The sequence below is a fragment of the Anas platyrhynchos genome, chromosome 2 (genome assembly GCF_047663525.1).
Source record: "Anas platyrhynchos isolate ZD024472 breed Pekin duck chromosome 2, IASCAAS_PekinDuck_T2T, whole genome shotgun sequence".
In the NCBI taxonomy this organism is placed as follows: Eukaryota; Metazoa; Chordata; class Aves; order Anseriformes; family Anatidae; genus Anas; species Anas platyrhynchos.
The window spans coordinates 49,002,099-49,024,428 of record NC_092588.1 but is presented as its reverse complement, the minus strand read 5'-3'; the positions used below and the strand labels follow the sequence as shown (position 1 = coordinate 49,024,428).

The 22,330-nt window shown below is 45.1% G+C and overlaps 2 protein-coding genes and 1 long non-coding RNA gene across 5 annotated transcripts in view; 1 reads left to right on the top strand and 2 right to left on the bottom strand.

Moving 5' to 3' along the window:
* Positions 1-8,619: 8,619 nt before the first annotated feature.
* On the top strand, positions 8,620-21,024 carry TUBB6 (tubulin beta 6 class V). Its single transcript, XM_027452070.3, has 4 exons — positions 8,620-8,779; positions 9,073-9,181; positions 10,298-10,408; positions 14,951-21,024. The coding sequence occupies exons 1-4, from the start codon at positions 8,723-8,725 to the stop codon at positions 16,012-16,014; spliced, it is 1,341 nt and encodes a 446-aa protein (XP_027307871.1). The 5' UTR covers positions 8,620-8,722; the 3' UTR covers positions 16,015-21,024.
* LOC119715762 (uncharacterized) lies at positions 11,433-14,951 on the bottom strand. Its single transcript, XR_005263168.2, has 2 exons — positions 13,511-14,951; positions 11,433-13,428 (listed from the first exon to the last, which is right to left on the bottom strand). It is a non-coding gene; the product is annotated as an uncharacterized lncRNA (long non-coding RNA).
* The window catches only part of AFG3L2 (AFG3 like matrix AAA peptidase subunit 2), a 23,858-nt gene continuing 22,124 nt past the window's right edge, over positions 20,597-22,330 (bottom strand). For all 3 annotated transcript variants that reach the window (XM_038173905.2, XM_038173907.2, XM_038173906.2), the window contains exon 17: positions 20,597-21,615. In XM_038173905.2, coding sequence (XP_038029833.2) covers positions 21,373-21,615 — 243 coding nt within the window. In that variant the 3' untranslated portion in view covers positions 20,597-21,372. The remainder of the gene's footprint in view (positions 21,616-22,330) is intronic.

Below are 22,330 nucleotides of genomic sequence, written 5' to 3'. Positions count from 1 at the left end.
CTAGCTATTCCAGTTTCCTATACAGAAAGTCATCTCATCGTTGGATGGGATGACCAGGCTGGTTTTGCTTGTCATGGTAAGCATAATATGTAAACTGCATTAAGAGCAGAATTTCGTCCAGATAAAAATGTGCAGTCTCTAATTGAGTTTCACCTCTTTGACCACTGAATTCAGTAAATAGCTCTCTCAGTACCTCCTTGTCTTATCTGTCGCTGACGTGTTGGTACCGTGTTTAGTTTTCACAGGAGTTGTGATCACTGAAAACAAAGCAGCTTTTGTCACTAATGACTAAAGGCAGTAGCAACTCCATGGATAAAAGCCACTCCTGCCTCCAGGACTTCCACTTCTCTGATTTTTTTTTTTCTTTTCTCCAGAAATTTCCAACTCCTGATAGAAAACCTCTGCTTCTCACTTGGAAGCTCCCAGATCTTTTCAAACCACTCTAGTTTCCCTTCACCTAAATCTTCCTCTACGTCTGATGCTATTATCTCGATGTCACCACCTTCAAGCACACAATTCCCTTTGCTATTTTCCCCGTGCCTTGCTCCTTTTGCACATGCGGCTTGTTCTGCAGCTCTTGGGCTACTCTTGTGACCTTCCATCACCTTTGCCAGATTCCCTGAGGCCACATGCCAACAAAAAAAAATACTTAATGACTGAGGAAAAGGGGAGGGGAATGATACAACAATATTTTTTTTTAAGCAAATGTGAATTTAAATATATATGTGTGTATCTGTCCTGTTCTATATGTAGATCGTATCAAGTCTGTAGGTAGAAATTGTCAGCCTCCTTGTTTATATGGCAATTTCTGCATAGCTGTCTTCCACGCTAAAAATAGAGAGATAAAAAGGTTTTGGCTGCTTCGAGCTGCTCTCTATTCCTGACAGATCATACAGGCCACACTTAGTGTAAAGCTCCTATTCAGCACGGCGATGTGGCACCATGATGAAAGCATTTTACACAACGGAGCTGTATCTCTCCCCACATTTTCTATGCGCAGGCAGCAACTGCGCCTCCACACCCGTCCCGCGAGGCAGCGGCATTCTGCTCTGCGGTCTGCGTGCCCCGCAATCCCATATCCTCCCGTACCGTTTAACACACACACCATGAGACTGATCATTCGACGTGGGTGGGCAGTGGGCTGAGTCCTGGCCGTGGGCCAAACTGACCTCTTACATTCTCAGCATTCGTGAGCTCTTGAATCATGAATATGGTAATGCTGCTAAGGCCGCAGTCCGAGGCAGTGGCATACTCCCTCTTCTTCACCGCTGCAGAATGATTTTCTGAAAGCAACACGATCAGGTCGCCGTGTGTAAATGCTGTCTTCCCTTTGTAGCTCTCGAGCCCAAGGGTGTTGTGCTGGGAGGGGAATTCTTCAGCTGCTCTCGCCCTGTCCGTATCAGCCCGCATTCCTCCAGCGGCAGCACCCGCCCGCCCTGGACTGCGTTACAGATTGTCTTGGTAAAAATAAGCCGGGCTTTGTCAAGCTGTGGCCTCTGCTGTGCTCTTTGTACTGGGCTGACGGAGCTGGGAGGGATGCTTCCCTTCTCCCTCCAAGTGTAACGTGAGAGAATCATTTGTCAGGCAGCCAGCAGTGGCACGCTGGCCGGGTTCGGACACGTGTGACAGATGAACAGGACCCGTCTCAGTGAGTGAAGGGTGGCAGCCAGGAGCCTCTCACCACCCAAGAAAGGGTAAGGCAGAAAGCTGTGACTCACCTGCGAAACCTGGGGCCCGACTGGAGCAATATATAATTGATTTTTAGCTGTGAAATTATTCTTATAAAATTAGTGCTTCTCAAAGTGGGGTGAATCACTTGGCTTGAAAAGCTCCCCATTTCAGCTCACACATACACCGTGCTTAGTAAGTGTTAAATAACTGGCAGCCAAGGCAGGACTCCAACGCTTTCTCTTAGAGGTCTATTACATTTTTCTCAGAGAATAAAACCATGAGAAGTCATTCTGTGCAATATCCCCCACACGTCCCCTTTCTCCCCTTCCTTCCCACACATGGCAGTACAAATCTCTGCTGTCAAGTGTTGCAAGGTGCTTTAGTCAAGAGCCTTCAGCAGACTGAGCTGGATCAGATATGATCCCATACAAGTGCTCTTCTGCTTTAATAATAAAGAAGAAAAAAGGTCTGGAACAGATGCATTGGTTATGCTTGGATCTGACTGGCATAGTGCTAATGGCACAGTGCTAAAACTTCAAAAATGTAATGAACAGGTGAAGCTTTTTGGTTGTATAAAAATCTTGTTGTATAAAAACTAAAACCTTCGCCTTACACAAAGCTACAATGGTCATTAGGAAGTCAGTCCCTGTTTCCCAAAATAGAGGAATTTTGGGGCACCAAGTTAAGGCATTGACTTTTCAACAGAACGAAGTACTTCATGAGAGCGAACTCAGCTGTGTGGCCATTACCTGTGGTAATGCCACAGGACGTAATACACGCTTCACAAGGACTATTGAATGTGATGGTCTGGATCCGGTCTTTGGTTCAATAAATCCTTAATCACTGACTGCCAGGATGCAGAAGGGCATTTTGGGGGAAGTGTTGTCATACTCCTTCCCTCGTGCCCTCCACTGGCTACTGCCAGAGATGTAATGGACCAGCTGGATCTTCCATATCATCAAGATCAGTTGCTGTTGGTGTACTCAGAGAGATCATGCTTTTTCTCTTGATAATCTTCAGTTTTGTCCTCATTCTGGTGTCCCCCACTCAAAACACCAGGACTTTACTGATAAGCTCCGCATTGTATCTATTCAGACCCTGACTGAGCTCCAAAAGCAAGTCAGCAGTATCTCAGATTCATCGTCCTCTTGCAGCTGCACCACTCACTCACTGTGTGTTACAGATAACGGAGAGCACACATTCCAGATAAAATGTGTTTTCGCTCTGTTCTTCGAAGAATTCAGCTCCCCCAAGTCTCTGATATGCAGAGAAGCTGCAGAGTTGAATGTAGATAAATTCCTGACTTGATTTTGTATTCCCACACTTTTTTTGGTTGTGGCTGTAAGTAAACATTAAGCTAGATCATTTACCAGCTTTCTCGAACACAAAGCCTGTTCTCTGCATCTGTTTGTTTATGTAGCTAAGTGACCTATTAAAATGGAAGTTAAAACAGCCACACCAAACACTCATTCTGCCTGACATAACAGGCAGGTACATGCCTCTCTCCTCTACAGCTGCTACAGCTGTTGCATAAAAAAATCACCACAACCAACCCTGCGAAAAGTCATGGGTGAGTTATTGCTGGTATCGAGGCTAAATGCAGGGAGAAACAAAGGGCTGAAAGAAAATCCTTGTTTCCAAAGGACAAAAAATGTGTTCCAAATGAAAAGCCAGTAAGGCTTCCAGTGTGTGAAAGTGAAAAGGCGACTGAACTCAAACATGTTAATATTCACGAGTAGACTTTTAGTGTTTTGTTTTGTTTTGTTTTGTTTTGTTTTTTCATTTGACTTGTCAAACAGTGAGAAAAGTATGTGAGAAGGTAGCTAGAAACACCTTCTGCTGGGATGGTGGGATTCTCCCAGTGTTGCTTCAAGCTCTCACAGGCATTGCACCCATAAACATATCTAACCCTGACCTGATGTAGCAACCTTTGCCTTAGCATCCCAAGGCTCAGACCAAAACCAACAGCATTACCTCCCCTGACAGCTGCAGTTATAAAGCAGATAGGTGAGCAGCATTAAAACAAACTCCCAAGGATGTTTGGGCATAGGTGGCAATTAGTGACACTGCAGCTTCCACAGCAACGAGCCTAACATGGGAACAAAACAGGAAACTCTTTGAGGGCTAAATGAAATGTGGTGGCTTTTCTAGGCAAGACAGGAATAGCAAAAACTCCAAAACACCTATGATAAATGTGTATGCTGGCTCCGGCCTTATTTGACTGTATGCTTCTGGGTATTGAAAGACCATGCCGTCAGGTTCTGGGGCTGTTTCTGGGCTCTTCTGCAGTTGCACTATCTCTGGGACTCATGTGCCTCTGTCCGATTTTGTCACAATATGTTGACAGATTGAAAATGTGGTCATGGAGATACATGGGCACACACTTGCACAGAGCATGACTTCCCACTTTTTGTTTCCTCGGGAAGCCAGGCAAAACAAAAACACACACACACACACACACACACACACACAAAAGCCTAATCATTTAAAGATTTTTTTCTTTATTCTTAACCTACATGAAAACTACAGAGGCTACGCTCACCCCGAGACCTTTCTCCTCAAGGCAAGTATCGTGTAAGTAGCATTTACCAGCCTACTAAGAGCTGTCAGAATGAATCTAGTCTATGGATTATATTTACTGCTTTGGTCATTAATGTAAGTGCTAACAGGCTTTATAAACCTGCAGGAACTCTTGCTGATACTCCTACATATGGAAATAGAGCACATTATCCTTCTGAAAAAGGGAGTAGTAACTATCATGTTAACGGTTCTGCTATGACATGAATTTTTCTCTAGTCCTTAAAAACTCCTCCAGTAAATAGAAATAGTCCTAGCAACAACCCTGATATAAACACAAATGTGTTTCCTGAAAAGCAGGAAGCAGCTAACAATCATATCATATGACCTGCTAAATACAGAAGAACTTTGCTGGGGTTTTTCCAGGACATTAAAGCACATTTCCACGTGACCTTGTGGGAGATGACTACTGCCTGGTCTGCTATTACTGGAAAATCCTTCTCTGTAACAGAGGTGCTTTACACATTTTATCCTGCTTTATGAAATTATAACCATAGAATCATAGACTCATTTAGGTTGGAAAGCACCCTTAGGATCATCAAATCCAACCATCAACCTAACACTGCCACCAAACTGTGTCCCTATGCGCCGCATCCACATTCATCACCTTGTAGGGCTCCATTTCCATCTTCAGCTTGTGAAAGGTGTAAGCTGAGGACACTCAAGGGTCTGCAGCTCCATACAACCCCACATTTTGTCTGGACCATGAGGGCATGCAGCTCTTTTTGTGAAAGCTGGATCTCCCACATGAGTAATATAAGGATTTCATTTGCTGTTACTCTGTGATACCGCTGCTAGGACTGACTGCTAAGATCCTTGTCAGCACTGACTACCAGGAGTTAGGAACCACCTGGGCTCTCTCTGCCCATCACATTGGAGCACCAAAGAACTGTTCAGTGGAGATGAACTGTTCTAGGCTTACACCAGCCTCAAACTAATCTCAAACTAATCCAGACTTGGCCTAGCAGCCAGATGTTCCTTAATCCACATCCTTTCTGTCATAAAGGGTCGTGGCACTCCCTAAAACATAAGCATGGACCTCTTTACCTATTTAATATTTTGCTTCCTCACTTGGGAAAAGATATCATGTAAAAATCCATTTCAGAGAATTTACATTGTGTTCTTATGTTAGTCTATTTATAGAATGAACCTTGTGGACTCGGTCAGATGAAGCACCTAGAAAGAAATCCTTAGACTTTTAGGTGCCTTAAACTTCCAGAGGCACTTACTGGGTTTTAAAACACATCCATAAGCAAGCCGTGGCAGTTAAGCTCAGGGTAGGATTTTGAAACACCTAAGTGCCTTTAAAAATCCTGGACCAAGCCTACGAAGACTTAAAGAGAATGCAGGCTTTTGAAGATGCATGTTATAATGGCAACTGCACCTCCAAAGTCAGCTGAACTGCTAAGTAAACACCAGCTCGGATGAAAAGGATTCAAAGGGACATTTACATTCAGTGACCAAGAAATGGGTGTTGCTTCTTTTCAGATTACTAGCAATAAAACACAGGGAAGCTGCAGGTTGGTTCAGGCCTGACTGAATATGAGAACATATTTAAATGGTTTTAAAATGTGTTAAAGTGAGATGCAAATACTCTGGGTAAACTTGCTCACCGCTGACAATTCCATAGTCTGAGGTTCATTTCACTTGGTTGCTTTGTATGCGTGGGAAACTGGCTGAAGCTTCGGCCTCTGAAGGACATTGGACCAACTGCAGATGAACCTTCTGAAGAAGACAGCCACTTGCTGGTACATACGTGTGGACTAAGGGCTCTACTGCAGTAGTCTTACTGCTTCTTTTACCCCTTCACTGGCCTACATAAGTCTATATATATTTTTCTCCCTATTTTCAATCTAAAACTATGATTTGATTCAGAAGGCTGCTGTTGGGTTATGGGATTAAAGGCTTATCTTAAGAACAATGGCAGGTGGGGGAACCCCAATAATATACCCATGGAAAAGGAGCCTTGGCCCCGACTCCTCCCAGAGAGGGATCAGCCCATGGGCCGGGTGTGACACCCATCACTGTGAGTCAATGGGAGAGGCTCGCTGTGCTCCTGGGCCTTGCTGCCTGGGGGTATGGGACTCAGTAGGGAATGCAGGGGAGCAGAGGCTGTGGGGTCATACAAGACTTACCAGGGAATGCTGAAAGGAGGAGTCAGAGGTAGCGAAATGAGGGGCCGGAGGGGAAGGTTTGGTGAGTAACAAGCATGGAAAAATAAAAGGATTAGGGGTTAAAATGGACCCACTGGGTGTAAAAAGTCTTGTCTGGCTATGCCCTGTACTCATCACCTCAGCCTGGCTTGTCTCATTAAACTCTATTTTGATTATTCTCCTGGGCCAGGGGACCCTCCATTCCCCTTGTATGTGTGTGTGGTGTCAGCAATTGGAGTAGGGGCCACAGGACACAGGGGCTTTTGTGTCTGTGCTGCCAGAACCTGAAGAGACCAGAGTGCACGCACATTGTATGGGCCTGTGTGTCAGTGTGTTCACCAGTAAAAATCAAGCCAGGCCATGCTGGAGAGCAATGTAAGAGGCTTTTCTGTTCATGCCAATTGGTGTGGCTGGACATGTGTGTGTATAGGTGTGGGATGTGTGTGTGCCCATTGGGAACACACACTCAGTCTCTCCACTAGCTGGACTTGCGCTAGTGGCATCGAGCTGTGGCAAGCTGCACCTCTATCCAGCTAGCAAATTTGGCAACCCTAACAACTACCTTTTGGTTTTATGTCGTAATACCACTTAACGTAGCAGGTTCTTGAACTATGCCTAGGCTCTTTTGTGCCACGAGAGTAAACCTGTTTTAAAAATCCTAATTCCAGTGTTGTAATGGTTATAGGAATGATCTGAGATCCTGCCATCAGAATGCAGGATAGCTTGACACTGAGAAGCCTAATGCTGCTCTTGCACACAGGGTTTAAAGTTGAAAGTCCTTATTCATGCAGGTCTTCCACAGGTGGATTTCATAGCTGATAGCTGTGCCTGATTAACAGAAGGGGTATTAATCTGTCCTTGACTGAGATTAGTAAGAAGCAAAGCCCAGATGACAGACATACTGGATTGGTGGAGAGAGCAATCCAGAGACTGACTTTTGGAAGTGGCATACTAGCAGAAATGATCCTAACAAGATACAATGCTCTGATGGCAAGTATGAGACACAACGGTGTATTAAAGGATCTGCAAAGCATGGGGAAAGCCAGGCCTGAAGGCATATTCAAGGACATATAGACTCAAGCAGAGCCCAAGATGACCTCAATAAGCAGGCTACTGAGCAAATGACTTGCTCATGGATCTCTTCCAAAAATGCAGATCACAGACAGAAGGACATTTATTTGAGTCCTTCTGCAGAGAAAAAGGCACATAGTATCCAATCCTGTGGTGCTGACTGCTTGCAAGGCAAACGCGCTGATCCTCCAGCTGCTTCATGGATGTCAGAAAGGCATTTGACTCAGCCTAGCGTGATGTTTGTGGGCTGCTCAGAGGTCATCTGCAAGAAACTGCTAGCTCCACTGAAAAACACTTAGGGAAAAGCAAGTTTGGTGCCCAGAGTGCATGGTCTAGCTGATATCAGTCATGTCACAGCAGCATAGGGGCAGGTAGAAAAGAGGAGGCCTGCCAGATGTACAAATCTTCGTATAGATTTGGGGTTATTTAGGGGTCATATATTAATCTATTGGGCTTATTGTAACTGTGTTCAGACTGGAGGGAGCACCCAAGATTTTCGTCCTGGAGGATTCCAGCTGGGTCACCTTCATCCTAACGTGTTTCTTTAATGCTTAAAACATAATGCTTAAAACAAATTCTTTTAAAACATGAGTGAGGTTCTGCAACTGTGGCCTTGGGGCTGGTCTTGCACAACCAGAGAGCTGTGTTCAGGCAGTAGGGATGCGCAGGGATAGATGAATGCCAGGGCTGTGTATCAGGACAGGCTATCTAAGGGGCACTGGAAGTGGCTTTCCACCGAAGAGTCACAGGGATATTAAAATGGACAGCCAAGCCAGCCAGGCTGGGAAATCATGAAACAGGGATCCCTAAAGGGATCTTAAAGGATCCCTAAGGGGATTTTAAGATCCCTAAAGGGGTCACAGCAGTTCTGGGAACTCGTTTCCTGTCTGGAGGGAGCAGGGAGCCTCCCTTTGCATTAAAAACCAAGCTACTCAAGCCATGCATCTTGCAGGGCATGCTCTTGCGGCCACACGAGCTTTTTGGGAGGTTGCTCCAAAAAATCTCCTTAGCGCCCCTGCCGAGCCCTTTCCCCCCCCACCTCCCGCCTCAGCGGGGGCCGAGCCATGGCCGGGACGGGGGCGGCCGTTGGGCGGCCGTTAGGCAGCCGTTGGGCGGGCGGAGGGGTGTGGGGAGGGGGGGTCCGCGCCGCCTCGGAGCCCATAAAGCGCCGCCTGCGGGGGGCAGAGCCGGGCAGGGCAGGGCTGGGCGAGGCTGAGGCGATCGTGCCGGGGCTGGGGGCGGCCGTCGCCATGAGGGAGATCGTGCACATCCAGGCGGGCCAGTGCGGCAACCAGATCGGGACCAAGGTGAGCCGGGGGAGGGCGGGGGTGAGGGGGTTGCCCCCGCTTCTGCTGAGGGAGCCGCGGCTGAGAGGAGCCCTGCTGGACATAAAAGGCGTTGGGAAGCGCCTCAAGCCAACTTTTTACACTTTTTATTTAAAATATTTGCCTTCAGCGCCGAGGGGGGAGGCCGAGCAGCCCCCTCCCGGCGGCGGGATGGCGGGGAGGGCAGGGGCCGTGGGGCACGCCAGGAATCCGGCAGCTGCCCGGCCGCCGCCCCCAGCACTGAGCCTCCCCTCCTGCTCCTTCTCCTCCCCTAGTTTTGGGAAGTGATCAGCGATGAGCACGGCATCGACCCAGCCGGAGGCTACGTGGGTGACTCAGCGCTGCAGCTGGAGCGGATCAACGTCTACTATAATGAATCATCCTGTGAGTGCGGGGCGGGGAGCCTGCGGGAAGGGATGCAGAAAGTTGGGAGAGAAGCAGAAAGTTGGGAGAGAATGGCTCTAAGTGGGACTGCCCCACATATCTGGCTTCCCTCCTTGCTTGCCATCAGCCCCCCAGCACCTGCCAGCATCTCCCCAACTGGGGAGATGTAGCATGAGGGGATGTCCCAGAGTGGGCACGGCCACAGGGTCTGGAGGTGGAAGTTTGTTTGTGCTGGGTATTTGTTCTTTTAGCATATGATTATTTCATCAGATGTGTCATATCGGTTGTCCCAAATGAAACTGTTGGTTATACAAGCCCGCATCTGCAGTACGCTGATTTCAGGATGGAGAGGGTTGGGCCATAGCTAATGGCGATTCATTAATACGTTGCTGAAAGTGCCCAAATCCTGTGAGGCAGTCTGGTGTTGGGAGTGAACTGGGGACCAGGAGTCCTTTCAGCTCTTGAGAAGAACCCAAGAATGCAAGCATTTCAGCTTAGGTTAATGTATGTTATTAACCTTGGTTTCCTTGAACAATTTCAACTATTTTGGTTGCCCAGAGAAGCTGTGGATGCCCTATCCCGGAAGGTGTTCAAGGCCAGGATGGATGGGGCTTTGAGCAACCTGGTCTAGTGGGAGGTGTCCCTTCCCATGGGGGGCTGGAACCAGGTGATCTTTAAGGTCCCTTCCAACCCAAACTATTCTGTGATTCTTTTTTTTTGTGCTTTGTGGTAGAGATGCTGATCTACTATTGTTTGCACCTACACCAAGTAGCGCTTTCATTGGAGGTGATTCCTTCAAGCATCAAGCTTGTGACATGTTTTAGGAACGTTTGGACATAAACTCTCCACTCACCCCATCATACACAGAAAAAACAGCTTACAAAATATCACGTACCGTTGACATCTGATGTCAAATCTGTTGTTCTAGTGGAACTGATTTCTTTGTGTGACACTGAGATTTTTATTTTTTTTTTTACCACCATGACTTCCTGTTTAGGAAATATGTATGTGCAATTTATATTAAGCTAATATGCAATATAACATCTCTGTATGTAAAGAGCTGTAAATGTTTTATTTTTTTTAACATTAAGCATATATTTATTTTTTGGTTTGCAGCCCAGAAATTTGTACCAAGAGCAGTCTTAGTGGACTTGGAGCCGGGAACCATGGATAGTGTGAGATCTGGTCCTTTTGGTCAGCTCTTTCGGCCTGATAACTTCATCTTTGGTATGTAGATGTCACTTAAAAAAAAAAAAAATCCAACAGGTGTTCAGTTACAGAATGAATGGTCCAAAAGCATTTCAACTATGTTGCCTCCTCCCTATTCCCAAGTGATTGTTAGTACTCACAAACCTTAATAGCTTAACAAAGCAGTTCCAATTATCTAAGTCAGCCAAAAGATTCCATTAACTGAAAGAATCGTTCTTCTGTTAATTGACCCTTCAATTAGGAAATGACTGAAAGTTTCCTATGATACTTGGATAGTGTACACTTGCTTTCAACACATGTGAACTATACAGAAATCCTGAGACTACTTATTTACAACAAAGTGCATGGAAATTCCGCAGAAAATATAAAGGGGGAAAGAAAAACCCTCAACCACAAACCAACCAGACTGTTCTTGGCTTGAATTGATGTTAAGTTCTTGATGTGAAATTGTTTAAAGGCTGTGTAGTTTAACTTCTTCAGCAGAGTCTTACAGTACAGCATAGTAAACAGAAGAAGACCGACTCTAATATGAAAAACACTTATATATGGCTGGTTCTTAGGTTATTTTCCAACATAATGAGGAACAGCCTGAGAGCATGTGAGGAACTTCAGGTTTTGCAGTGTTCTTGGGCAGGGTGGTTCTGGCCTTGGCTGTTTTACTTTGCACTTCTGTAGTACTTTCTGCTGAAGCTTAAAAGTGCGCATTACCATGATTCAGCTTCATAGCATGCTTGTGAAGTACAGAAGCATTATCGGTTCCTTTGCACTAAAGAAGAAGCAGCGTGTGAAAGTCCAGTGATCCACTTGCTCAAACAGGAAGTCTGAATGAAAGCCACCATGAGAACTCTCATGTCCTTCTGGTTTCCAAGTCTGTACTAGCCACAAAACACATTTCCTCTTGCCAAGGCAAGCTTAGGTTGCAAGTTAGTTTGGTATATTGTGTTAACATGAAGAAGGAACAATGCCAGGGACAGACAGAGAAAAGATAAACATTATTTGGGTGGTATGAAACACTGCAGACCAGACTGTCCCTGTTGAGGTAGGGAATAGGAAGCCATAGCGAGTCTTTAAGTCTTTAACTTCAAGCTTTTAATGCTGTCCCTCTTCTTCTCCCATATACTTCATGGCAGTGTTTTTGAAGGCATCTTACAAAGGAATTTTAAGTTACAATATTTAGAAGTAAGCCCGGGATAAAAATCCATAGGCAGCTGTACAAAATGTTTTTATATTCAGGCTTCTGCTTTTACTCCCTTTCTCTTGCATGGACCACAGCAGCCCCTTGAAAGTGAAATCAGTTGACCTTTGGAAATACCTGAGCTGGAACTTCACCGTTTGGCATGTCACCAGTAATGCCAGAGCAAAATCAATTCAGTGTCTTCAGTACAATGCAGCAGTTCAGTTCACTGCGCTCCCTTCCTGCCGAGCTAACAATGAACCAACAGCATGTGATGGATTTGGATCTGATGGAGGCCCCTGCCAGCATCAGGCACTGTCCTCCCAACCTGCTGAATAATGCAGAATGGCTGCCTGAGTGCTGAAGTAATGATCTTCTGTGTCAAAAGCCAACAAAGCATTTTGTTTTCTCTTTTAAAAATCCAGCCTGGCTAACAGAGGATTTTGTGACAGAAGCTGGCTGTTCCCTACTTGCTGTGTCACAGGCCGTTAGGGCTCATTCTGATGGAGATGTTTGCAGCCCCTGCTTGTATAAACACATCTGTGTGCACATCTCTATAGTGAGTAGCTCTGGACCATCAATCAGAACTTCGTTCAGGTATACTGGGAACCTAGTCACACGCTCCAGATAGAAGAATTTTAACCAGGACCAGCAGGAGATTGAGGTAGATGGAGACATATTCCTCGTGCTGTAATGTTTGTGTTGACAGAATACTGGTCCAAAATGTGAAGACACAGGTGGAACGAGCCTGCTGCAGGAGAGCAGCAGATCTCCTGGCCTCCTAATGGCATAGGGTTGCTCACCAGGACCCACTGTTGGCAGTCTGATATAGCTTTTTTTTTAATTTTTTTTTTCTTTTTTAATGGACTTTTAAGCAGTAGTATGCAAGCCACCAGTCTCTCTTCCCAGATTTATCGTTTATTTCGAGCAGTGGAGAGTGGAAAAGAGAGAAAGAAGACTGCAGGAAATAGTTGCTATTCTGCAGATTAAAAAATAAATAGTCTTTTAAACAAATGGCTTCTGTGCGTGTGCAGCTCAGCCTGAGCATATGTAATAGTTCCACAATTCACTGGAGGAAAGAAATAGTGGTGGGAAGATTTGAGGGTACCAACAGCACAGATCGGTTGTGGGGTTACTTGTAGACTTCCTTTACATCTCAGAAAATGCACAGTGAGAAGAGGCAGGATGCTAGAGACTGGCTCCATACAATACAGAGCTTCCGGGACTGGTGAGAGGTCTGCCAAGTCCTGATTTTTGTGGATACACACTCGTTTTCCTTGCTTAGATTTAGTGTAGCTGGAGTTTGATGATTTTATGTGTTTGCCTAAGATTTTTCAGAGGTTCAGTGGGTATCTGGTAGTGGGAGGCATGCAGTGGGGTTCACAGTCACGGTCAAGACGTCCAGGTGTATGGCAGCCTTGTCATACCCATGGCACCTCCACACTGTGTGGTGTTATAATGGATAAGAAATCTGGAGCTTCCAGGGATTATGGTACGTTTCTGGTGGTGGTTTTCTGGTGCTATAGAGCCAGGGATTCTGCCCAGCAGGAAATCTTCCAGGGAAATGAGATCCTAGGCAGGTGGCTGAGTAAGTAGGTGGAGTGGGATGTTATCGCAGGGGCAGCTGATAGTTACAGGCTGGAGGGAAACAATTAGGATTGGTGAAGGCAGCCGCTGCTACAGTTAAACTGTGAGTTAAATACAAAGGTGCTGCTAGTGCAACAGAGAGAGGTGGCAGCGATCCTGTGGGCCTCCAGGAGTCTGTGTGACTTGGATTCTGAGGGAGTCTGATGCAGTGGTTAGCCTGAAGGAGAACAGGTCCACCTCTGGATTAGCCGTTTTACCTCCTAACTTACTCTGCAAGCTAAGAAAAAGCAAGTAAAATCAGTCTCCGATTATTTTTTTTCCCATGAACATATATTTTCCATGTTTTCAAGAGTAATTACCATTATTTTCTTTCCTCATTCTTTGTTTCTATTCTCCGTTCTCTCCTATTCTCTCCTTATCTTCCTGCCTACTGGAGGAGGATGATACAGTGCTTGCACAAGGGACAGTCTGCAAAATACAGTTCTAAGCTCAGAATTTGGCCTTGATAAAATCCTTCTGCATCTTAGAGCAATGTCTTGTTAACATGCAGCCTGATGTGTTATATGGATCCCTGTCTGTAGTAGGAGACCTGCTCAAGCACACCGCAGGTCGTTGCAAGCATATTTAATTGTGGAAGGATATTACTTTGCTTTGCCCAGCTGGACAGGAAGAGCTGAGCTTCCTAGAGTCAAAGTGAGAAAAATACAGCAGCGTGTAGAACAATGCATCAACCAGCGGAATACATCATGAGGAAACCAAGCATTTCTGCAGTGAAAATAAAGCGTATCATATCTGAACAATGCCCCAGCAGGCAGTTTCCCAAGTTTGTATGTTCTGCATCAACACACACACACTGGAAATTGAGACATGGTAGTAGGAAGGAAGGGAGGACTTGGAGAACAATGCGGGAGTTGACAGCCCTGTACCTGGTTCTAAAACTATCGCTCCTTCTGATGGCCTCTCACAATAGCACTGCTGGCTGTGTTTGGTGGCACAACGAGTGTATGTAGTGGTCACTGGGAGGAATGGGAATATTAAAGGAAAATGGAAGCTGGGGGAGAAAATCAAGGGCTCTTGAAATGCAAATAATCCAATTTTGCAGGTTGCTTTGCAGATCCTGAAGAACAGTGAGTTTCTAGGGAAATGAGTGTAAGTTAGAAGGCACTTAGTAACTCATAAATTTTTGAAATAACATTTGTGAAGTTTCTGTTGATTGCTATTTTGATTCAGGCTAGGTAACTGCAAATTTAAAAAGCTGCAGTTCTTGATATAGCAAGTTAAAAAGGCCTTCAGAAGCCCAACCTTACCCTTGAATGACAACAGTGCCTCCTGTCTGGCAGTAGCAACTCATGGGAACAGTCCAAGAACCTTTCATTTAGCAATGCACATCTGTGATTTAGCTTTGTATACATCATGGTCCTTATAAACTGAGAGCATTTAAATATAAACAGTCTCCTTGTGTTTATGGAATAAGCAGGATTGGGAGTGTGAGAGCTTTCAAAGCATGGAGTCAATGCCATCTTTGCAATTATGGAAAGTTAAATACCAAAAACCAGAAAGCCACCCAGAGGCATAAATGAAAACTAAGGGGGATTTGAGGCAAAAGGAGACTGTCTTAAAAAGCTTGTGGATACTGCTGAAAACATTTGTAGGCAAAACTGAAGAGTCCTGTTACCTACCTGACAGATTTATAGCAGCTTTTTTTTTTTTCCCAGATGTGATGTGAATCTTTGGTGTCCAAATGCCAAACCCTACCAATAACTTCATATATAATTTTTCCCTATTGTATGTTGCTTTAGGACAAACTGGTGCAGGAAACAACTGGGCCAAAGGACACTACACAGAAGGGGCAGAGCTGGTTGATTCCGTACTTGATGTAGTAAGAAAAGAGTGTGAACACTGCGATTGCTTGCAAGGATTTCAGCTCACTCATTCCCTGGGAGGAGGGACAGGGTCTGGCATGGGAACCCTGCTCATCAGTAAGATACGAGAGGAATATCCTGACAGGATAATGAATACCTTCAGTGTCATGCCCTCCCCAAAGGTCTCTGATACTGTGGTGGAGCCTTATAACGCTACGCTCTCGGTCCACCAGCTGGTTGAAAATACAGATGAAACCTACTGCATTGACAACGAAGCTCTGTATGACATTTGCTTCCGCACGCTGAAGCTCACCACTCCAACGTACGGCGACTTAAACCATTTGGTCTCCGCTACCATGAGTGGGGTAACCACATCCCTGCGTTTCCCTGGCCAGCTCAACGCTGACCTCCGGAAGCTGGCAGTAAACATGGTCCCGTTCCCCCGCCTTCACTTCTTCATGCCAGGCTTCGCCCCGTTGACAGCCCGAGGCAGCCAGCAGTACCGCGCACTCACCGTTCCCGAGCTCACCCAGCAGATGTTTGACGCCAAAAACATGATGGCAGCCTGTGACCCAAGGCACGGGAGATACTTGACGGTGGCTACCGTCTTCCGGGGTCCCATGTCGATGAAGGAGGTTGATGAGCAGATGCTGGCCATCCAGAATAAGAACAGCAGCTACTTCGTGGAGTGGATCCCAAACAACGTCAAGGTGGCGGTGTGTGACATTCCGCCCCGTGGCCTCAAGATGGCTTCCACGTTCATCGGCAACAGTACTGCTATCCAGGAGCTCTTCAAAAGGATCTCGGAGCAGTTTTCAGCCATGTTCAGGAGAAAGGCCTTCCTCCACTGGTTCACGGGAGAAGGAATGGATGAAATGGAATTCACAGAAGCAGAAAGCAACATGAATGATCTGGTGTCAGAGTATCAGCAGTACCAAGAGGCAACAGCAAATGATGGAGATGAAGCGTTTGAAGATGAGGAAGAAGAAATCAATGAATAAAGAAATTAGGTATGCTGTTTTCCAGGCCAAACTCTCACATCTGGATTTGTAATAATTAGGCTTATAAATCTGTATCTAGGCTTCAAAAAAAAAAAGAAAAAAGAAACATGAGTCTCAGATGCTCGTGGCGGTGCTCTTCTGAGTACATTGAGGTCCCTGGGAACTGAGGACATTCAGTGTTTCTGAAAATCAGGCTATTTCTGTTCATGAGACAAATGTAAGGCATTCGGTTAAGACTTTGGCCTAGGAGTCTGAACACAGAGTGCTAGTTTGGGATCTTTTTTTTCCAAACAAATTCGTCTTCCATAAAGTTGTACAAGAGAAGAAGTAAAATTCCGCATGAATATCTACCAAATGGAGCTGCACTATTCTCATCCAATTTTGAGTAAGAAAATCTTGTGGGTTTGAAGTATTCATTCTGTACTGAATGTACAATACTGAACTGCCAGGAACAAAAATTTACTGATAATAAAAAGAAGAAAAAGCTGTTAATGTTTCTGTACAGTAAGTATTAATGATGGCATTTGACTCGAATTCTCTAAAAACGGAATAAAGAAGATTAGTATGCTCAAGCAAAAGTGTTTTGGGCGGTCAGTGCTGTATGAATACCAAGTGAGCTGCAGGCTGGAGCTGAGCTGTGTGGCTTCATCACTTGTTGCTGGGTAGTCGTGGATTACATGAACGAAATCCGTCCATTGGGGGAATGGGCATTAAGGACCTGTGGGGTGTAAACTGGCAGCAGCTGATGGTGGTTCTGGTGCCTGTCTCCACTCCACCTTGCCCCAAAGTCAGATGCTCCAGGGAAGGTGGTGGGAGAGGGGCTGCATGCTGCTGCAGCGCTCTACCCGGGTTTAGTTCACCACCCCTAGGGGTGCTGTGGACATCTCGTAACCAAAACTTGTTCAAATCACTGGGTAGCCTGAGGTTGAAGTACAGATAAAAGTATTTATGATACTCAAAACAGCTGGCAAAATGAAAGATAAACAGCAGCTAATCTGCTTACACGGCAGCTCAACCCGAAAGGTCTCTGTCTTACCGCACTGGCTTGCCGCCTTGACAGAAGGACCGTTGGGTATCCACTCTTCACGCATGCTTTGTGCTTCTGGTCGTATCAATTAAACAGCCCTTCTCCATCAGAGAGCCTCCACCAGAACACTCTGTCTACACGGAGAGTCTTATTTAGGTCAGTTTCTAGGCAACAAAACAAGCAAACAAAGGAAAAACCCTGTGGAAATCCAAACTTCATGTGTTTCAGGAACTCTTTGCTCTTTGTCTTCTCGCCTTCTGAAGCACTTTCTAAGCAATGGCGTTGCTCAATACTTAAAAAGGCACTTTACAAGCATAATTTCCAAGGATCCTAAAGAGGTGATCTTTTGTTAGGGATTCGGGGAATAAGACTGTAAAGTGCCTGAGCTGTGTAACTGTTTATCGTGTAAGCAGAAGATGTCGGCTCAGTTTTGTTCCATACACAGCTGGAACAAACCGAATTTTCATCAAGGACACATAGAAGCCGTAGCCCAGCTTCTTCGAGTGAGGTAGGAGCAGCCATCTCTTAGCTTCTGGAACCTTGTTTCATTGTCACACAGAATTCATTACTAGGTCTCGGCCATAAATTCTGGTAATATTAATAAAATTAATTTTTAAAAAGTTAATACTTTAAAAATGCCAGGGATCTCAGAGATCCTGAATAACTGAGTGTTTGCTTAGTGAGCCAGCCTCTTGTTTTTCCTACATGGGCTCAAGCCAGAATTCCACCCAGAACCTGTGGAAGCCAAGTTTGCAACGTCCCCGGCTCCTGGTTTGACTCAGTCATTCTTTTACACGTGTTTACTTGCAACCGTTGGATGAGGCTTTCTAGAACGTATTGCGACGAGGGAGGCAACTTAATGCCACCTTTAGAGGGGAAAAAAAAAAAAGGAGACAGCTCTTGCATGTGATTTTAGCAAAGAAAAAAACAACCAAAAGCACCCTTATGACCCAGCATCCTGTACTAGGAACATCACCAGAGGACCAGCTTGCATGAGAGCAGTAAGAGCCCCGGGAAGCCAGAAGGTTTCCTGTTCCTTTTCACTCAAGCATCTTTCTAATCACCTTCCTATTTTTTGACACAAACCAGCCATCTCTTTCATTAATAGGTTTGCTGGACATTTCCTTCAGTTGCGTTTCCTTTCAAGCAAGTTTCTGCTCTTTACTTTGGAACTTCTCTTATTTTGAACTGTACCTGCTGAGCCACGCCTGGCTTTGTTTGTCTTTTCCACATTCCCCACTTTTGTTTTTCAATTCCCTGCTGTTTTTCCGACCTAGTCCCCAGCAGCCTTCCTTTCTGCATGTGCTGCCTGGGCCAAGCTCCCATAGGCGCTTGATTTTTCCCCTCCTGAGCTCGTTTTTCTCCCTTTCCTCTCTTGCATGTTATCTCTGAGGATACAAATCTCTTAGGAAAGGGCAGTGACCCCTTGGGAACAGGGGCAAGGCCGGGAGAGGGCACGGGTCTAGCAGCAGGAGGACCAGGGAAGGCGGTGGCTCCCCTCGTGCTGCACAAGCCCCTGCTAGTTGAAGCAGCACTGCGCTGCGTTTGCAAACAAAAATAATCTGCCTTTATTAGCAGCCACAGCACAGACTAAACTTGATTTTCTGGATTTAAGCTAAACCACTTGAAGCCTTGCAGTTGTAGGCTAAGAGTCCTCTTTAAAGGAGCAGGTTGGGCAGAGTTTAATTGGCTTTGCTATCTTTGTTTGGATTCCAAGATCCCAGCACAGTCAATTTCTGCCACTTTTGGCACAGAATACGAAAACTTAGTGAGGTGAGGCTACACAAAGTAGGCTGATGCTCTGAAAACGGGGCAAAGGAACTTGCATCTCCCTAACAGTATCAGAGGCTTACTAATTGCACGCCACAATTAGAGAAGAGTGAAGTTTAAACTCTACACAGACAGCACAAACAGGGTGTAGGGTAACACTTCCCAGAGAGCAGGGGTTTCTTTTACAGTCAGGTAAAGACTGAGAAGAATTCAGCTAGGGCATTTTTGGAGTGGCTGGGTATGGCTTGTGCCTGATTTTTAGGGGTGGTTGGGGGCTAAACAAGGAATGAGGAAACATGGGATGGGGACCTCTAAGTCATAACCACATTTAGTCCTCAGCACTGGCTGCACATCGCCTATGAGAAACAAGGGAAAAAAGTTCCACTTAATGGGAAACGGGAGGAAAAAACACATGGAATTAAATACAAGCATATTTGAAGTTTATAGATGCAAGGAAAGGGTTAACTGTTCCACCAAGAAGTCAGGCACCCAGTGCTGTAAACACCCCCTGAGCACTTTCACAGGCTGTACAAGGAGCAACAAACGGATTATGTGACAAAAACACCCCAAACCCTGGTCTGAGATAAGCAGCCTTGGAGAAGAGCAAGGCCTTGGGGAGGCATAAACAGAGGGCTGGAGCCAGCCCAAGTCCAGACACCTGCCCTGCGCCACCGGGAGCTCTGCTGGGCAGGGAAAGGGCAGGGATCTGCAGCACCAGGAGCAGCGTAGTAGTGGTGGGATGTGTTTGCCCAGTGTTCTGCTGCAAGTCATGTATAAGTTACTGCAAATTTTCGTGGGGGTGTCTCTCTCTTTCAAGGAGTAGGGGTCTCATGACTCACGTTTAATAAAAGCTTTGTAAATCTACCCCTCAGTCTTGCTTCCTCAGTCACAGACATTGAGTCACTTCTGTGACATAAAATAGTTTACTATAGCAGTAAGTCAGTCACTCTAAACTTCGGTTCCAGTAAGGAAAGAACTGAAGTTTAGTTTTATTTGGGACATTTGCTTGTTTGTTGTGCATTCTGCAACAAGAAATTCGAAAGTAGCGCACGGAAACATTGTTTAACAACTAAAAGAGGTGCAGTAAGTACACCCTGAATTGCTCCTTACCTTGTGCCCCTTGTTCCCCTTCACTGCAAGCCAGGCAACGTCACTGATGGCAACAGCTTCATCATGAAAAAGTAAAATAATCCTGAAAGAATGATTTCCATAAACAATTTACTTCAAATAACTCAAGCAAAGAGCTAATGTCTGACCTTTCATAGACACTTCCACCTCCCCCTTACCACCCTACCGCTTTCCAGCATGTTGCAACGTGCAGATGGAATCAGTCACTAATTATTCCCTTACAACTGAGAGGGCAGATTAAGCCTCGAATAATTTGTTATCCAGCGGAGGTTTTGTTTCTTCTCCTTCCCTTATAAAAAACAAAACAACACAGCCCACACCCACACTCCCTTTTTTTTTTTTTTAAAGAGGGGGAGACTGCCAGTTAGCTTCTCAACAGCCAAGTTCTCTAACTAGCACAGCCTCGGCATGCAGCAGGTAAACCAGAGGCAATTGCTGTGCTCAGACAACTGTGCTAAACTAGGCAGAGAAAATTATTGCCCTTTGGTTCAGCAAACCAATATGACACTCAGTCAGATTTAGTATCTTTGGCTGCTGGTTTTGGTAAATTAGGATAGCAAAATTGTTCTCACAAATAAAGTTTTATGCTCCAGTCATTTTGTACTAAACTGAATTCTGTACCAAGAAATCATCAAAAGGAAAAAAAAAAAAAGAAACTTTGCTCAGAAAAGTACTGATTTTATTGTCTCAAACTGTATTTACACAACACATTCATATGTTCAATATCTTACGGAACTCTGTAAAAAAACCTGACCAGTAAAACTGCAGGAGCCGAACTAAGTTTCAGACTCAAGGACACTGAACCACGAGTACGTTTTAAGATATTTAAGCAGGTGTTCAGTTTCACTGTCAACTTACATGGCAGTTCTCTGTAAACAAATTCTTTTTAAAATCAAAATCAGGGGCGGGGAGAAAAAGGGTCAGATGAAAAAGCTGTTCTTTTCTGCAAAGCTAGCGCTTTCTAAGATCAGACTGTTGGCCAAGTATTCAACAATGCATTTTGTATGATTCTGCTTTGGAAACGAGTCACATACAGGTCTATTTTAGATCAATAATCAAAAATGTTTTTTTTTTTTTTTTTTAAATAAGCATACATACATTTGAAAAAAAAGAGACCAGTGCCACAAAGTTTGTGCATGAATCTGAACTGTTTCTGTGTTTGAGAGGTTCAGTTCTGGCATTCCACTGCAGCTCAAATCCAATGCATGTTTCTTCAGCTGACAAATGAAGGATGATCATCTTTTACCAGTGAACTGATGATATCACATATGTAAGCCGGGAGCAGAACATCCTTGTCTCATCACCAGGCACCACTCTTCCAGCCATCCCTAATACAGTTTGGTTGAATAAATATTTGTTTGTTTTGGAAGTACAAACTAGGTGAGTTTCTTTCTCTTCCAGAGTGCAAGTCAGCCTCGCCGAACATGTTGCAGTTAAAAGGGCATCCCTCCGGTGATCTGCCTAGCGACCTGTTCATCTGTTGTCTCCTCTTTCTCTTTTTCTCTATCTTTGTTCCAGTCTTTAAGGCCTTCTGGCAGTGAAGTATCCTCATCCAAGCTTCCTGTACCTTCGACAAATTCTTCGTAAGTGGACTTTTCTGCAAACGGTCTCGGGCCAAGCAGGTCTAGCATATCACTTTTATCCAGCACTTCCTTCTCCAGCAGTCGTAGGGCAACCTGGAAGAGCAGAAAGTTACGTCACACACAAAACACCAGTTGGTTCTCTTCCTTGGAGAGAGCTTAAGGCAGCTTGGGACAAGATTTATCAAAATGAATCTGTGCTGAATGAAGGAACAGGTTGCTCAGGGTTCACTTAATACATAGTTTTTCTCCTCAGGTAGCAAAAATTCCATTAAAAAATAATCCTACTTAAAAGATCTGGCAGAACACCCCTGCTACAGGCCACTGTTGCAGTTATTGTTACTTCAGAAGGAGTCTTTGGCTGCTGCCAAAAGGTTCCTGATGCAATACATCAACAAGTGTTCTCTCCCTATCAGGCCTGATGGTTTGGCAAGGCTGCTGTTAGGTTACAAGCTACAGAGCACCATAAAAGATCCGTATGCATAATACTGTGCATGTGTAGTTTGTAACCTTCTTGGGCCAGTGAGCTACTGTTCAGCAGAAACAATATTCAGTGATCTTTTTCAGGATGGTGACCAGGATGGGTTATGTTGTGGGTTTTTCTGGGGGTGGTGATTGGTTTTGGTTTGTTTTCTCCCTTCACACTGGCCTCATACATTTCCTGACACCTACTTTAGTAGATGGACTCTTCTCTCCAACTTTGCAAATGAGTATTTACCATAGTGGTGAAGGGATGTTAAACAAAACATCCGTTAGAACCCTGGGGTGTTCCAACACAAAGATTTTTATTCACTTAAATCTTGTGGCACAC